This window comes from Pseudopodoces humilis, chromosome 6, assembly GCF_049639895.1.
Source record: "Pseudopodoces humilis isolate 2021_Gansu_Grassland_sample_001 chromosome 6, ASM4963989v1, whole genome shotgun sequence".
Classification (NCBI taxonomy): Eukaryota; Metazoa; Chordata; class Aves; order Passeriformes; family Paridae; genus Pseudopodoces; species Pseudopodoces humilis.
The window spans coordinates 25,372,179-25,391,015 of record NC_142205.1 but is presented as its reverse complement, the minus strand read 5'-3'; the positions used below and the strand labels follow the sequence as shown (position 1 = coordinate 25,391,015).

Here is an 18,837-nt window from a genome sequence, read left to right as displayed (position 1 = left end):
GACAAGAGAATGGCATCTTATGAAGTACTGTTTTGTACTCTTCCTCCCCTTTAAATTCATAAAATATATATGGGGAAAAGGTCACATGCTGTCCTTGTATAGTATTTATGTGGAAAGGCTCAGACATGAGGCTGAATACCCCTTTAAAATCACAAAGGATGCACACTGCTGTTAATAAAAGAGTCTGTGATAAACTTTGCTTAAGCAAATTTGCTTGGGTATTGCATTAAGAGAAGAGAGAAAAACCTAAGCAGGCCAGAAAACCTCCACAGACTTTGCAGGAAAAGCAACCATTAAGGATTCTGTAATATACAGCTTTGATAGAAAACTTTTGCTCTCTGTGTTTCTTTGTCTGGCATGAAAAGTCAAAAGTGCACTTCATATCACACTACAGGTGAGCTGCTACGAATTACTGAAGAACTGGCCTTGTGGAATGTTTTACCTCATCAGATTCAATGTAAGACGCTCAAAAAGTTTGTGGGATCAATATACGTAAAGCACATGCAACACAGAAGAAAATAAATCCTAAATCTTCTCATCCATTTACTTTGAAATGCAACAGTATCAAATCCTGGTTTTTATTTCTACACCCAGGTACAGGGAGAAAAAGCACTTCTGCAAAAGGGGCATAGTTCTCACTGTCAAGTAAGACGCTAATTTCCCAGCAGAGTAAAAGGAAAAGTGTTGGCACAAATCAAACTCCAAGGTTTCCTCAAACATAACTGGACTAAAAATCCTTTCTTTTTTCATTTTATTTTACCCACAGTTACTTCTTATCACACTACCTTTTATGGCATATACAAACTGTATTTCTTAAGATACATACAAGCAGAGAAAGAAAAGAAAAATTAAAGGTCTTAGAACAATCCTGAAAATCTGAGGCCATGTCAACTCCTTAGCTTACCACAGAGAGAAATTAAGAAGTCTATTAAATTAAAATAATTAATCACAATGTAGGGACTGTATAGAAAGAAACAGTTGTTACATACATAGAAAGGACTTCATTTTATCCACTAGGAAGAACAATACAGAAAAGCAAATGTTCTTTGGTTTCTCAAGCAAACAACATTTGCTTTTCTGTATGTCCTGTGGAATAGCCTTATTGAATTTTTCAGCAGAGAAGAAAATCTACTCTTCTACTCACCCTACTCTGTGATTTAAGAGTGAAGATTCTGTCCTCTGGTTCCAGCAGTTTACAAGCATAGGCAATGTTGACAGCTGTCTCTCTCTTGTCACCTGTCAACATCCATACTTTTATTCCAGCTTTCCGTAATGCCTGTATTGTGTCTGGAACACCCTCCTGCAGGCGATCTTCAATGCCAGTGGCACCTTAATTTAGACAAACAGAAAGATTAGTGCTGCTGTACTTCCAAAACCAAAATGCTCCAAGAGTCACAGGATGAGCTGGTTCTCTGTACCCACATCCTAAAACAGACATGCTACCATGACATGCTTGGAAATTCCTGAAAGCAAGCACCTTGGTAGGATGAAGTCATTTAACCTCCTTATTTTCACTTCCATTTAATGTTAGGGCCAACCCATTCTTGTTGTCAGACCAGAGACACGAGCCTGCAAGACAGCAGGTCTCCAAAGCAGCTTGACTTCTCTCTGTTGGCTTTAGTGGCAAAGGGTACCTGTATATACTTAAAAAAGAATCAGTTTGCAGAACTGCTCTGCCTTCTCTCCAGAAACCAAAGCCAGTAATCCCAGAATTCTTTTAGTATCAAGGTTTATGGCATTTGCACTAAGTAGATGACACAAAATGAGGAAAGGAGTACCCTTTACACAATAGGATCTGTGTCTCTTCAACTTCTAGCATGAGCTGCCTTTACCACCATAGTCAGATCTTTGCACATTGTTTTCCAAATGTTATTTGCTGGGCAGTTCTCTAAAATGATTATCCCAGACTGCCTACAGTTTACCTTCCACACACCTATAGCAAACATTTTTTGTTTCATTTCTGCACAGCTGAATGACATTCAGAGGAATGGCTCCTACAGAAGCATGCCTGACTTCTTCTCTCCATGTTACTATAACAGCACCAAGTACACCTGCTGTGCCATGAATGCAACGCTGATAGAAAATATGCCCAGAAGGGGGTTTCTCTGAATATCTGCACTGGCCTGTGATTTGTTACTATCGTTTCATGCGCTTATTATAATGACATTTAAAACCTCTAGTGAAGACAGAAAAATACCAAATAATAACAATAAAATAAAAATTTAAAAAACATCACAAGAAACCACGCAGAAAACCCCAACCAACCAAGTGGATTTTTACAAACAGGAGAGCACCATCTGTCTTCAGTGTGCTTTACAACTAGTATAAACTTTACCAGTGAGATGCATGGAAACTCAGAAGTGACGAAAAATTCTAAGTCTGTAGAAAGCTACGTGTTACACAGATTGAGATTAGCACAGCTCTCTGCAAGCAAATTCCAATTACGAACATCAGAAGCATTTTCTTGAGAGTTACAGTATTTTCTACCTACCAAGCAGAGTTAGTTTGGTCTCAAGTCTCATGGCAGATTCAAGCAGCAGATCCTCCCTATTGTCAATGCTGGTTTCTGCTAAAAAACGATGATTTAACCACTCTGCATATTCGGCATCGCTCATCACCTACACAGAGAGGGAAAATATATGGCATGTATCTATACTGGGTTTTCAACAGTGCATCAAAAGTGTTCTTGTGGTTACTTCTGCTGTCCACAGCCTGAACCTGCGAGTGAAGCCCCTGGCAGTGCATTGCTTATATGCTCCAGGATGTCTATGGATTTAGTACAATGTTCAGAGTGTTACACTACTTTGCCAGGCTACTTATTGGGACCCTGCAGGTTCCTGGGGCTGCCTGATAGATTTCCATTTAGATGGAAGGCAGGCAGAGAAATGGGCACAGTGCACTCTCCCTACTGCTGCTCACCTGCAGTGCTGATATTGCCACAGAACCACTGTACAGCTACACAGCCTGTGCTTTCACTTTGCATAGAGCTTTTTCTTTACAAAGCTTTACAAGGCTTCTCGCCTGTTTCAATCCCTATGGAATTTTACTTCCAAGCAGCTTTGAATTTAAAATGGAATCTCAAAACTTATCACTTTGGTTGTTCATCTACAGTTCGTAACACTGCAAACTGTGAAACCCAATAAAACAGGTGTGACTTAATCTGTTTCCTGTGTCTAGAATTCCACCCAGGGTAAGATTCGCACATGGAGACTTGCTTATGAGTCCTAAAAAGAAGTCAGGCTATTTGACAATCCCTATTTTAAAATTAGGATGCTAAGATGCTTGGCATCCTAAACTGACAACAATGGCAATCCAACAGAAGTCAGGAATTGATCTGGGTTTTCTTACAAATTCCTCCTAAAAGAACATCAGGATAAACAAAATGTGGCAATAGAAGAATCTGTTTAGAAGACGTGATGTTTGCTCCACTGGTGATACTGCTGAGGCTGGTCACAGACTGCAAACATTCTTCTGAATATATATTAAAAGAAATACCTTCTTAGCAATACACAGAGTTCGGAGTCCTCTCCTGGCATAGTCATCCAAATGCTGCTGAGTTCTCTCTTTAATCTTTTCTTCAATTTCAGAATTATTAGTATGTACTATCACACAAAAAGAAGAGAAAGCAAATGGTTTATGCATGGTTAGGCTAAATTTAGTGGAAAATTTTGAAGGTCTAAATACGTTCTTAAAGCAGCAAAATGTTAAAACTTATTAAAGAATGGAAAGGGCAAGCAAAGAATTACAAGTTCTGTAGATACCTTCAGATGCAGTTCTCAACAAATCCATCATGACTGAGTCTGCACCTTTTGTGTACACCACCACTTTGTTGGAGACTGGATGCCGAACCACTACTGACATCCTTTTCCGCAGTGAATCAAAAGGCACGATATGCAAAAGCTGAAACGTTAAAGACCCCAGACCTGCAAAGTCCACAGTTACTTGATCTGGAGTTCTAGACTGTAAAACACATTTATAAGCCCTAGCAGCGTGAACCAAGGCAGCTTCATCTGGACTCTCAGCTTCATAACATAGTTTTGGTATGGGAGATAATTCAATAGATGACACAGCATGGTTGGGTTCACCACCAGCAGCTACATTCACTACATGTAGTTCTCCAGGCACTTGAGAATTTACTGGGCTGTCAGTATTGTGAGGTTCAGAAACCCTTTGAGCAGCTCCATCCAAAGTAGGTGAAGCCAGTTTCATTCTAAAAATAGACAGTTTTCTCACAGAACTATTGGGGCTTTCAGATGATGACTCCTTTACACTTGGAAGTGGGGAAGAACTTAGTCTCCAAACTGAAAACCTCTGGAACATTTGCCTGATTTCCTCAAGTGATTTCAGAGGCATCTTGCTCAGCGAAGAGAGTCTCATCTGGAAGAGAATAGTCAAAGAAAGTATTTATGTTAAATTTTTCCTATTTTATTATATTAAGGAAGGACTCTGTACAAAGTAAGTATGATTCATAACGAAAGTAGTATTTTAAAATTTACCGTGAGTTTGACTGCTTGTATTAAAGATGGCCAGCTCAAGCAAACATGAAACCATATGAGTACAGTAAACAGCCTCTATAAGCCATGAAAGTACCTCAGGTCTGAAAATTGGATGTGTTTCACGTTTAATTCATGACTCCATGCAATACTTCTTTTCAGAACTTTTCAGTAATGAAAAGAGTTAGTATGACATTGTAACTTTTAGAAGTTGTGGCAAATTGAACTAAAAACTTTAATCCTTGCTCTGAATTAGCAAAATATTTTTGAAGAACGAACCAATCTCCTCACACTAGCTACAAGAACTGCTAAACATAGAGCATCTTATCAACAGTTTTTAGTGTTTTAAGTTAAAAGACAATTCCCCTGTGATCAATGCTATAAAATAATTGCCTTCCTGTTACTCAGAACAGCTAGGGAGGTAACAGCTTACAAAAATAAGGCATACAAGGGTGACTTTCCTTTCTCATTGCTGGTGAGAAAGTAAGAATGAGTTACCAGGAAGCATGTTCTCTTCTGCCACTGAAAACCAAACTGTAGGGACAAACTATGGCTCAGCTCCTACACAGTTCCAGCAACTTGAGGTGTGTCTCCATTCAGTATCATGGAAACAGAGACTAGGAACATCCTTTTATTGCCTCGTCAGAGACTGCAACACTGAAATCTCCATTGCCTTGAGTTCCTTCCTCAATCATCAACTCGGAAAACTCCCACACTGCTCCTCCCAATCTACCTGCTAGTGACCTGGAGACATATTATTCTCAAAAAACCAAGACTCTCACCTGTATATTTTTTTCCATTCCATTTAAGAAACAGGTAACTATTGACTATGAACTCATCTGCCTCATACACACATGGATCTCTAGGCTGCCTACTACACTTTCTGGGAATGCTTGGAAGCACATTAAAATACCAGGCTTATTTATACACAGGAGGTACTTCATATCCCACAGGTATGTTTTGTGAATGTCTCCAGCTATGGTTGTAGGTTTACTACCTAGATGGACACTGAAATCTTGTGCACATGTCATTAATTCTTTTTTTCCAAAAACAAAGTCAACGAATGTAAATCACTGGGTAATGAGGGAAAGCAATCTAAGCTGAACTTTGGAATTATCCTGCAACACAGTCAAAACTGTGTTGTGTGGGGTTATGAAAATCCCACATAGAAAAAACCCAAAGATTTGAAAAAAAAAAACCCAGTACTATTTAAAAAAAAAAAAAAAAAGTTAGGTTGTGTGCACTGAAAACATGTGGTCACTCCAAACTACTAAGCCAGGGCAGCCTAGCAAATGCAAATTTGTGGTGAGACAACTTTATGCCATACCGCAAAGCAATTTTTCTTCAGGCTAATATACATACAAAACGTCATCTTCCATACTTTTGCTGGATCTCTATTTGAATAGTCAGGGAGCAGGTAAGAGCATTCTCAGTTTCAGTATTTTGTGAATCTTCAGCGATTATTCTTGTTTTACAGCCTACAATAACCTATTAGTAAAGGTAACCTGAGTGTTTTCGTATTCTTACAGGAAGTTATACCCATATCTAAAAAAACCATAACTAGAATATGGAAAAAATTACAACTGCAATTTAATCTCCAAATGTCTTGTAAAAGTTACAAATGGTCACAGAAACAAAAAGACTGAAGTCAATTTATCAGCAGTATTTTATTCATTAACTCGCTGCATTCCGCAGTTTTACAGTAATTCCCCTCTTTCTAATAGGACAAACCAGCAAAAAGGAAGGTGAAAAGGGTAATTTTTAAAATGTCAGTTAATTGTATTTTTCTTTTTGTAACTGAACCAAAAGTAGATCAGCTACTTGCAAATATGGCCAAATAGCCAAAAGCAAAGCCTTCTTACCTTCTGACGTGGCTGATTGGGGCCTGAAACTACAACAGTATTACAGATTGCCAGAGCAAGAAAGAAGTCAGTGATATACATTGTCTCCAAAGATAACTTGCTGCTAGCTTCTTCTGATTGTTGATAGGAATGAAAAGAAATTTGACTGAACTTCTCCAACAGCTGTGTGTCTGGTACAATATCTGTTTCCTATTAAGAAATGAACAAAACTGCCCATCAGGTTATAAACTTAGTCTCTGGAGGTTAAACAGTTACAGATGATTTAAGTGTAGAAGCTCATAAAACTTTCCTCCTGTGCTGAGTTGGTTATACCAGGAAACAGAGGAACACTAGCATCTTCACTACCTTGTGCTATTCCACTGAAAATAGCAAACTTCCTGCCCAAAGAGGTAAACACTAAAGGCTTAGTCCATAGCCTTAGACACTTCAACAGAGATTAAATATGATGTTTTATATTTAGACACCTTCAGGTACAGAAGCAGAGATTTTTCCTCTTGTAGCCTCAAGTAAGTATTGGGCATATAGATATTTCCTATTAAAAACAAAAGAAAATGCTAGAAACATCTTAAAATAAAAAACCAAAACCAAACAAATTAAGATTAAGTTGGTAATTTCATTTGAAGTGGTCATGGATGCAGAGCAGCAAGAGTCAAAGTATACACCTTCATGAACCAACATGTGTCTGCAGTGTCAGTTGTAAGTAGCACACAACCAAGCCATCATGAGACCTCTGATTTTGGTGGAAGTGAGAAAGGATTTCTTAAATGACAACCAATCTGATCAAATGGGAGTAAAAAGAGATACTCTCATGTGTTAATTCAGAAATTTAGCATCAAACCCAACAGCTTCTACTTACAATAGGACTGCTGAAAGCCATGTCTCCTGAGTGGCGAGTATCACTTGCTTCATCTTGCTTTTTGAATGCAAAGTAACTACCAGAGAACTGATTCAAAGACTTTCTGTTCAAAGGTTCACACACAGCTCTGCAGTTGTGCCTCTGACATTTTGATGTAGGGGTTGAAGAGCCACACTGACAACCAGCTGCATCCTCATCCTCTGAATCAATCTCTTGATAGGATTCCAACCTCTTTGCTAAGGAAAAGGAAACAAAATTATTGTTCCATGTGCAAAAAGAAACATGTCCAAAACACAAATTAGTTACACAGTTCAGAATAATACACCAGTTATGAAAAATTAAACCTGTAACAAGCCACCACCCTGTCTTCCTGTTTGAGCAATATTCTACTGCATTGAATGCAGAAGAGGGAACAAGAATGATCGGAGTTCTACATAACGTGAGCCACACGGTTACAGTAAAATAAGCTGGAGTTACACAACCTTCAGAAGGGCACATTGATGGGAGTCAAATGCCTGTTCAAGCGAAGAGAAATTGCACAGAGATAGGAAATAGGATGTTTTCTGTGAACACTGTGGTTATCAGAAGACAATGGTTCCATATTGTGGCAAGATGGACTCAAGCTAGGTATCAACAAAACCTTGTCAATGGAACATATCAGAATGGAATGCCTAAGAAAGCAGTGAATAGAACTTTACTGGAGGTCCTGAAGAAATAAAATAAATAATTTCATAAAGAATATTAGCAACAATTCTGCTTTAAGCAAGAAAAATGGGACCAGACTTTCTGATGAGTTTTATAGCCATTATATTATAATGGATCAGGATTGTATGTCAGGGGTTTCATAAATACAGCGGCTAGCAGAAACTCATTCAAATGGTGTTTATTGTTTCAGTAATGGACACTCCCTCACAAAAAGATACATGTTTTCTGAGGTTTTAATTGAAAAGCAAGTTTCAACAATCGAACTTTGGACATGTGTTAACACCTTTGTGCTAGAGATGTAAATGCAGTTCTGCTCCTCCCCACAAATCAATGGTGTAAAGAACCTCTGTAGAAAATGGAAACACTCCTATGCTATCATGTGCTTGATTAAGAATGTATCCAAGTGTTTGCACTCATGTTCTGAGAGTGTTTGACCACATGCCAGAACTTGAATCTCTGGAAAGCACTGGAACTATGTACACTATTCAGCTTTCAAGTTTTACCTCTCACTGTGAAAACAGCATTCCATGAGTATGCACTAGCACTTCAGTGCCTAAAACCCATGGAAAAACTGCTCTGAGAGCTGTGTGTTGCCTATTTATTTCATTACAATTTGAATACAAACAATGACATCCTACCAAAAAACCAACATTAGCATACATTGCAGACATGTCCAGCAACACCACTAATTCCCTATTTCTTTATTTCAGGTGGTACTAACTGTACAGGAAAGAAGTGAGAAGCGGGGTATCATTCTGTTTTATGCAAACAGAAAATCTATCCACAGGTCAGTCCCCAGGTCTGTTGCTCTAATTGAGATGGAAATAGGTCTATTATGCAATTTGTGATTCCTGTATTTTCTACTGTCTTCTCTTTCTGCAACACAAATGAAAGAATCCTGTCCCCCATCCTGCTATTCTGATGAGTCCAAGGAAACAGAGATCAGAGCTTACACCTTCCTTGGCAGGCCATCTTCCTGATATCAACATGAAATTAGTAACATAGCTCCTCTAAAAAACAGGTATGTGGGAACATAACAGACTGTGGCTCTCCACTGTAGGAACTAACAGTTGTCAAATAAGAGATTTTTAGGTTTCAGGCATTAACTTGAGCCTGTGTGAAATTAAGTCACGCAACTTTCTCACTCTGGCCTGAGAAATCATAAGGAGGAATCCAAACAGAGAAGTAAAACAACCTTTGCAGGTGTTGTTTGTTGCGTTGTTATTTACTTGTAAGAAAGGTCAGGGGGTGTTGTTCCTAACTGTCCAATGATGGTTATGTATTGGTTTCACGACCAATGAGAGTTTTACCTTTTTGGATCTGCTCAGAACTGTCTATAAAAGAAGACTGGGAAGAATAAAACTTGCTCTCTTTTGCAAGCAAAGCTAGGGAGTCTGTGTCATCACTTTGCTGCTCTTAACACAGCGCAACACTCCACAACTAACAAATGCAAAATCCCATGAGGCGTTGATACCTTTTTACCAGAAAGCAGCACCAATGACCTATTATGTGTTAGTAGAGGCAGGTTTGGACAACACATGCCCATTTTGTTATGCTTCCAGCCTGGTGAGAAGCTGCATGCCCTGTCTGAAGTAACATGTGGCATCTCCCATAACACCACACTGTTCTACTGCCACGGTCCAAGAAGCACACATCACTTTAGACAGAGCACCGCCTGAAAGCATCTCTGTGGAGGATTATACTGATCACAGGCATCCCTTTACCCTGGGAAATACAGATATAAACACAAATGTATGTTCAGATTAGGCAGCTTCTATGCAAAAGACTGTACTGTGTTGCACTGCAACTCCTACCATATGTAGCAGGAGCCTTGCAAACAGCCACTCTGCATCTACACAAATATAAACCAGGGCTAAAAAGCAGGACCTCCAATGTTTTTCGAACAGATTTTCAGGGCTCATATAATTTCTAATTTGTTAGGAAGAAATGCATGTTTACCCTCCAGGGAAAAGACAGGGCACAGGAGGAAGTAATTATGTACATAGTTAACACACTAAATTTTGGAAGACAACTTTATGTGAACTATTAGCAGAAGCTAGTAGTGGAGGCATACTTTGCCTGCACACTGAGACCTGAATCAGCCACAGCTGCATCAGTCACAATACTCTTCGGTTTCTTTCTTAAAGTTTTCCTTGCTTTAGGAAATGCTCTGAAAATATGTGCTTTTTATTTAAGCTGCTCATTCATCAAGTTCAAAACTTACAAACATTTTTTCTCATTTTGCTGTTGTCATCCTCTCCAGTACAATTATGCAAAGCCAAAGAAGCATCTGGGAACCCTCAACATAACATTTCCAAAACATGTGCAGAAATTGCTGTAAAATATGTTTGTAAAATCTCGTCCTGTGACACAACAAAAGAAGGGCTGAATTGATTCATTGCTGTGGCCAGCAGGGTGTGCCTTTTGCTTGTAGTTGTGAGCAGTTCTATCTGGCAGCCATCAAAACCACAAAGAGGGTTTATTATACAGCTGTGCCTCACATGTCCATCCATCATCAGCACCTCACCTCTGATTTCATATGGAATACTGTTCACCAGCAAAAGAGCAAACATCTGCAGGTACTAGAACATATACATGGTAACTGTAATAAATACTTTGTGGTTTTATCTAATTAATAAAATGGCTAATTAAATTATTCATATCACTGCCCAATCTTCTCTTGTGTCTGGAGCTGTATCTTCTCCCAGCTCCCAGAAGACTTCAAGTTGGCTCTCACGAAATACATACTGAAAGATCCTACACTTCTAGACAATAAGACAGTAATTATTCATTAACACTGCTTCTTGGCTAATAATTTTTGGCTAATAATAAGCAGCTGTGTAAGATCTAAGTAAAAATACAACAGTTATTTTCCATGAAGATACTTACCTTTGCAGCATTAACACACACACGGACACACATCTGACTGACTTGTACCTTAAAATTTCTGTTAAGTAATATATTAATACTGCTAAACACGTATTTAGTTTGGGTTACTATATCCTCAAGAGCAGAACTATGTCAAAGTGAAGTCTTAACATACACTACATAAAGGTGGTAGGTGACTGCTAGGATGGTCAACAACAGGATGTTTAAACCTTAAAATGCTAGGTAAGCATTGGCACTCTAATTGGAGGGAAAAAAAAGGAAGAAAGAGTAGACAGGCAATTTTCCAATATTTTGGGTTCTGAATATTCCATGGAGAGAAATAAAACAGAGTAGGAATGACTTCTTCCATAACAAGGAAAGAATATTTTCTTCATGGTATCAAGTGAGTCGGAAAAATGATCCAGCTGAACAGAGGTTTAGTGTCTTACCATTTTCCTCATGGCAATACTCCTGTCCTGCAATGCTGCATCTCCGAAAAACCATCTTATTTTCAGTGAGGGTTCCAGTCTTGTCAGAGAAAATATACTGAATCTGGCCAAGGTCTTCAGCAATATTTAGTGCTCGACACTGAATAGTTGAGTCTGTTTTCTCATGGTAAAAATCAATGTCATTCTGTATTAAATAAATTTGTCCCAATTTGACAATTTCAATTGAAACATAGAGAGAAACAGGGATCAAGACCTATCGAAATAAAACATAGGGATTAAATAAAACCAACGTCTTTGGCCAGTTACAAACACAAAGTAGCTTTGCTGAAGCTGAAGAGTTACTTCAAGGGTACAAATGAAATCAGAATATGACCCATGTTCAAAGCAGAGCAGTTACCTGTAATAAAATTATCATCGTCCAGAACATATAGAAGCCTGCTAATACTGGAGGACTCGATTTCCCATCTGGCCTGGGGATGTTAAAAAACGGTATTTCGGAATACCTACTTATCCAAATTCCATGACCTTGAAAACAAGGACAAGATAAAGTCAATCAGTTTTATGTAAAGTGTATCACAGCTCAGGGTTATTGTCTTAGCTCTTACACTCTGCAGTTCTTTCAAAGCTTTTAAACTACAATTTTATCTCTTGGGTTTTTTTCCCAACAGGAATCCCAAGTGTCGTTACATACATGAATACCTTACATGCATTCTATCAACAGTATCTATACTATCTCAAAATCTCAAAAATATCTATACTTATCTATAATATCTCAAAAATAAAGAAATACTAACTACACAGTTTTTCCCTCCAAAAAACCCTCTGGCAATTAATTTTGTTATCCTTGCTTGTCCAGGTTTTAGCCTACCAGTGAACACATCATCATACCATCATTTTTAAGTGCAATCTGAAGAAGTTTTGTTCTTAAAAACATATTTTTAACATTATTTTAAATATGTTTATTATCTTTCAGAAAAGTTCATCCATTTAGATTAACTCAAGCTAATCATTTAATCAATCCCTAAAATATCAAGTAAGTACAACTCAGGTCACACTAGGTCTCTCACCTCAATGTGTGTACACATCTCATGTTACCTGAAAAATCCTAAGAGAAAAGTAGCAGTTTTGCAGAACAGTTAGTGAGAAAAAAGATGAATGGAGAAACAAGGCTCCAGATCCAAAACCACATCAGGAACACACTTCTTAACCACACCAGATTAAACACAACAACATGATCTTAGACCTCACAGCCCTCCCAGCTCTCAGGAAATTACATATGGATGAACAGTCACAAAGTCAATCAGCCCCAAAATAAAACACTACTGTAGGCTGAAAGAGGAAAACAGCAGAAATCTGAGTGATTCTCACTTACCCACTGCACCAGTTAAACACATCAAAAGTAGAAGCAGAACACACCAAAGAATATCAGTGTTCACTTTTCTTTCCAATTTACTGCGCTTGTAATGAGGGCCGCTGTTATTCAGCATAGCTTTGGTTTCGTGACCTGCAACCAAAAAGGAGGTTGAAATTCTCTAATAACAGGTATCACAACTTCAAGTGCTTTATATTTCTAAAGCTTTGGGAAACAGAATATTTCCATTAACTAATATTTGAACAGCCATTATAAATATGAGCAAATTAGATTCTCCTACAATACATGACTTCTGTGTGAAAGAAAACTGAACAAGTTAAATCAAAATCTGTCATGTATATGTTAACTTTTATTAGTGTAATGTGGTGGTTTCACATTGATTGACATTTGGGGAAAGAATTAAGAAACCACCCACAGAAGTGATTTCTTTGAGAGAAGCTGCTGGGAGCTTCCTCTGTGCCTGGGACAGGCCAATAGGTGGCTAGTTCTGAAAACTGACAACATTTTGCACCATTTAGAAATTAGCTCCGCCTGTGTGAGATCCACATTTTAAAAACAACAAACCCGGGAATTCCCTCTCTTGAGCTTCCGGCCTCAGAAGGTAACTGAGCTCTGGTGCGGCGTGGGGGAGGCCGGGCCGGACCCCAGCGCCTCCCCGGCAGGGGATGGGGGCTGCGGGACCCAGGCTGGGTCTGGCCATGGCTGCTCCCCAACACTAAACCCCCCCTCCCCAGCCTCCAGCTGCTGTGGGCGGAGGGAGGTGCCCAGCGTGGCCTGAAATCCAACACCTGCTGGATCCAGTGACTGCTTCAGCCACTAGGCGAGATATTAACCCTTTCACTACACAGATGAGACCTGCAGACCTTGTTCCTCTCTCCAGGGAGAGAAAAAGAGTGACGACACGTAGAAAGACAACATGAAAACACCAAGGTCAGTAAAGAAAGAGTCAAGCCTCAGATGGAAGGAGAATGAGGAGATGCCTAACGGGGCTGAAATATTCTTTTGGTAGGGCCATAGAGACAGGCAATGATTCATTGAAATATTTCCTTTAATTCATGAGAGAGTGGAGGGGGGGGGGAATGAAGCGTTCAAACTGTAGATCTGAGCAGAGGTATCCACTGATGAAGCCAAGCAGATGTTGGAGTAGCTGTGATCCCATGAGAAGCTTGAACAGAGAGAGAGAGAGAGAGATGAAAACAATGAAGTCCCTTTTCCCCCAGGGAGAGAAGAAGAAAACCTCTGTTCCCAGAGAGGATCACAGAAACAAATGAAAACTTCTGCCTTTGAGCAACTCACATCCTGAAAATAATACCCCATGAGTTTGTGGCCTATGGACACACCTCTAGGAGGGCTGTGAAAATGGGAGGAATTTCACTTTTTGTCCAGGCGGCTGCTATTTGTGGAAATGAAAAGCCACAAGAGAACTGTTTCTTGTGGAGAAGTCTCCATGGCATGACAAGAGAAAACTCTCCCTGCAAAAACTGATGAAAGACTACTGTATAGTTGGTACTGCTTTAACACCCCAAGTTTTGTCTCTATGTTGTCAGTTGAGAAAAGAAAAAGTTGGGCAGGGGGAGGAAAGGTGTTCTGGAAGTTTTATTCTGATGCTTCTTATTCTTGTAGTCCTGTTAATAAAGTTTCTTCATACCTTTTAAGCCTGTTTTTCCCTTCTCCTAATCCTATCTCACAGCAAGAAATGACTAAGTGCACTAGTGATTTTAGCCAGCGCTAAAACCCACCGCATTATTTGGAGCATTGACTAGGAAACTAAAATTGGCAAATCTAAGCCACTACACTTACATTAACTGTCACTAATACTCTTTCCTATACAAGCAACATCATTCTTGACCCTTCCATATGATTTTGAATATTTTCTACAAAATCCTGTACCTGTGTTACAAGTATCTGGCTGGATACATTATGCTGATTGGTGTAAAAAACCTCTGTCCTTTCTACAAATTGTAGAACAGAACTAGAACAGCACTAGCTTCAATTTTGGTTAAGATAAAAGTCCTAAGCAAGTCATGCATTTCCATGTCCATATCAAAATCTCAGTTTACTACTGCAACTAACAATTCAGGAGGAGGACCTGTTCACACACAACAGATCCACCCTTCCAGAAATAATCAGGGTTACCAGTTTTTTACCGTTAAAACAGAAACAAACTTAACCTAGAGAGGCATTAACATTTCTAGCTGCAGCTGCCTTCTGCTGCATCCAAGCTTTTACTCTCCCAATTCCCCTTTGTACAATACTACTTCTTAGGGCACACAACTTCTTGTCTGCAAGGCAGTCTGTGAAAGCCAGGGTGGTTCACTAACCTGCATATACCACTATGCCTACCACAGCTTCTGTGTTTCTTACTGTGCATCCTCGGAGCAGTAAGTTTTCCTTGCTGAGACCCACTCGATCCATGTTTGAATGCTCACTGCAATAAAAAGCACATTCTGTCAGCTGTAGGACTCCAACAATTACCAATCAGGTTTTGCAAAACAATTAGGAAGCAATTTCCCGAAGAAGTTGCAAGTCACTGACTGCCATCCTGACATCTCTGATTGGACTTTCCAAATGAATGGAATGAAATCAATCACCCTTGAAAATCAGGGCATGTAAGCACTGCATTACAATTTCTTTTGCATTTAAAAGCCTAGCATTTGCCATCTGGCATATGAGAAGTAGGCAACACTACTGAAAAGAGACCTGAGACAAATACTGGAAATCTGAAGCCCTATCCTATCCAGATTATCAGCATCAGAAAATATTTGAAAAAAATATAAAATCTCATCCAAAATATACTGTGAGCACCATCACTCCTGTAGTATACTTTCAGTGCAGCTAGGCCCACTCCTTGACAAGGTGGTTCCACAGACACTAAGATTTATATGTATTTGTTTTTATTCTCATGTATCTAATGTATCAGTGTGCAAAGCGAAGAATACAGACATTCTAAATATCAAAACCTGAAAACAGGTCACTCCATAAAACAGTATTTTGCTTTCTTATTATCTATAGAAACTCATAAACCTGTAAGAATCACAGAATCATAGAATGGCTGGGGTTGGAAGGGACCTTAAAGCTCATCTAGTCCCTTAAGACCCCTTCCAACCCTAAACATGAAGGAAACCCCCTAACATAAACGCAGCCTGAAGAAAAGACACAGGCACACTGGTCAAAAGGATTTATACCAACTGACTGAAGGTTACACAAAACAAATCAGAGTAGGAAAGGAAGTCAGTCCTTCCAAGTTCTAAGAAGCTTGCCCAGTCAGGCCATGGTCCAGACCAAATACTGTAGTTACCATATGTTATGAAGAGCAGGTTTAAAACGGCTATTTCAAGTATGAAATATACATTTGCAAAACAGCCTAAGATGTTGAAAATATTTAATACAAAATAAAAAGCATCAGTGCCCCATCTGCTGCACAGAAAATACTTCTAGAGCTCTGTCTCTTGCACTATGCTCAGAAACACAGTGGTGCAAACCGACCTCTATCCGTATTGTTATTTCTTAAAGCAAACATTACAAGGTCTCCAAAAATTAGTAAGAATGCCAAAGCAAATGACAATAGTTTAAAGAGCCATCAAACCTACTTACACAAAGCCTCGGAAATGACTGAGGTCATTGTTAGGACTTTCACACTCTATTCTACTGGAAAATTCTTCTGGATCAATTTCAGAGACCTAAAGCCACGGGAAGAAAAAAAAACCCAGAGAACTCAGACAAAATATGATAGAACTTACAAACATCTAACAGTTTAGCTTCTAAACTGTAGGTTGCTGGTGGTGTTGATGGTCTTTTACCCAGTATAAATCAGACTTACACACCATAGGACCTCCTAGAAAATATTAAACACTGGCAAGTATCACTTGAATTGCTGGTATTTTGAGAACACTGGAGAGGGAAAAAAATGAGCAGAAGGATGAGGAGGAATAAAAAAACCACAAAAGCAGTAAGAACATTTGAAAGGCAGAGGTTTCCCACAGATTCTTTCTGTGATACGAAGAAAAGAAAAGGAAGAGACACTGTCTTCTCTGCAAGCAGAATTTCTTGCAAGCAGACTTTTTTTTCCAATACCATGACCAGGACGGTTTCCATGCTAACACAAAGAAAGCAGGTAGAGTTTTGCAATGATGTTTGAGAATTGCAAGTGCCAAAGAAATGGCTGCTATAAAAGACCAGAAGTACATGCTGCAAACAAAGAGCAGGTGAGCCCTTCAGTGAAAAGTCAAGTGAAACAAATCTCCTGTATTAATAAGAATGAAACATGACAAGAAGAGAAAAACCAAAAGGCCTTATCTTTGGAATTACCTGCTATTGTGATTTAATTTCAATTACTGGCATATGAGTATGCTTCTAGTCTCTAGTATAACACAGGCTCGCCTCTGGTATAACTGAGTAATTTCCAAGTATTTCTGAGTACCTGCCACTAACTCTTTGGAAAGTCATTTGTTCTACTCCTTAAAAAAACCCCAATGACCAATTTAAGGTTTCAAACTCCCAAGCATAATTTTCTAATTCACAGGTGTTACTGAATATATCTTCTACATAATTACAGGTCTCTGAGAAGGCTGTAATCCATCAACTGGATGACTTCACACTGGCAGAATAACAACTGTGAGCTTAAAACACAAGCCTGTAAGTAAAATTAGAAACTCAAAAAACATCATATTGTTAACAAGTACTTTGTTAGCTTAACTAAAATACTCTTTTTGCTATGTTCTGCTGTATTGATGTGTTGCACTGTATTCACCTGAAGCCAATATAAACACAGCCTTTGAAACACAGATACAGTCACAGTCTCTTTGCAAATTTAGTTAACTGTGAAAGACCTGTTTCTCCACTGACCCTTCTTATGCTGATTTGCACAGAAGGTACATTTCTGTAAAATGTTAGACACAATACTTGATTGAAGCTTTTCAAGAATTTTGCACTGTACAATGATTACCCAAACAAGAACTACTCTCAAAGTGAAATAGCCAAAGCAGTCAATTCTTTTCTTCTACTGGAAACATCTAAATATATATTGCTGGTGGTGCTTCTTGTAATATACCTTGAAACAGCAAGCTGTGAAACTCTGGGTGTAATCTATAGTGGACACAGCTGTCTACACTCTGCCAGCATAAAACAGAGGTTACAAAAACTGTGTCCACAAGCAGATATCTTGATATGGACACTCAGATCTTCCTGGATTATACATTTATTTTCTGTATTTTTTCATTATAATTGTAATTTTGGCAAAGCAAACACTGAGAGTAGAAGCCTTTGTACATTATTTCTTGAGATATCTTGCTGTTTCATCGCAGAAATTAGAATTACTTGGATTTTGTGTAAAGATCCCTAAAGAAGGGAGACAATAAAGATGGAAATTGACTAAGGGAGCTGGGAATGATAGGCTCTGCATCAGACACTGAAATGGGAAAATGCAGATTTCCAAGGCTAAGCCCGCTTGCTGTGGCTGTGCTGTGTTACTGACACATACACTATTTGATAACATAGCATGGGAATGGAGTGGGCGTATGGCTAAGGTAGAAGAGGAATGCCTTTGATCAACTTGGATTAGGCTTCCCAGAAGAAAAGAACTGCACTTCCCATTAGTTTGAGGATGCTGCAGCCAGGACTGGATTCAGTCACTAGCCATGCCGGCTGAGAAGGAACCTACTGGTGCAGTTCTTTGCTATCTCCTATAATCTAATAGGAAATACTCACTGTTCACTGTTTTAGTGCTAATGGCATATTAACTTCTCCACCCCTGTGAACCTGTGAACCTGTCTGTGGTTCAGCCAACCACATGCTGTGGTTGAGAGATTAAGGAAAAGGAGATTAAACCCTTCCTAAGAGGAAGCAACATTTGAGTATCTTGAAAGCAGCAGAGCAATGTCAGTTTGTTCACAAAATAGCTCATCATCCTCCCTATCGGTCCTCATCTGTTTTGTGTATTTCTCTTTGAATGCCAAGATGGTTGGAGACACTGTGTTCTATGCCTCATTACCCACTGCTGTTTAAGAAGCCTTAAGTTACTTTGCCAATTTCTTTCCTGTTATCATTTACACATTGAAAAAATAATAAAAAAATCACTATGAGAATTTCAGGTCCTGCCTCTTGCTTTCATTTTGCCTTGCCTTCTCTTAAAGGAATCCTACGTGTGTTGTTCTATTAGGAACGGCGAAAAGAGAACAACACGGACTCTCATGGAGTCAGATCAGGAGAATTCCTTAGTTTATTGCTTTAGCTT

At 39.0% G+C, this 18,837-nt stretch overlaps 1 protein-coding gene and 1 long non-coding RNA gene across 2 annotated transcripts in view; one reads left to right on the top strand and one right to left on the bottom strand.

Annotated features, from left to right (window-relative positions):
• ATP10D (ATPase phospholipid transporting 10D (putative)) overlaps nt 1-18,837 on the bottom strand; it is a 42,175-nt gene that overhangs the window by 10,310 nt on the left and 13,028 nt on the right. The window contains 11 exon segments of the mRNA XM_014261070.2: nt 1,145-1,329; nt 2,492-2,618; nt 3,496-3,602; nt 3,762-4,377; nt 6,356-6,544; nt 7,212-7,447; nt 11,234-11,486; nt 11,631-11,758; nt 12,606-12,737; nt 14,927-15,033; nt 16,200-16,285. Of these exon segments, the coding sequence (XP_014116545.2) occupies nt 1,145-1,329; nt 2,492-2,618; nt 3,496-3,602; nt 3,762-4,377; nt 6,356-6,544; nt 7,212-7,447; nt 11,234-11,486; nt 11,631-11,758; nt 12,606-12,737; nt 14,927-15,033; nt 16,200-16,285 (2,166 nt within the window).
• Nucleotides 13,207-14,260, top strand: LOC148184130 (uncharacterized). Its single transcript, XR_015772729.1, has 2 exons — nt 13,207-13,535; nt 13,826-14,260. It is a non-coding gene; the product is annotated as an uncharacterized LOC148184130 (long non-coding RNA).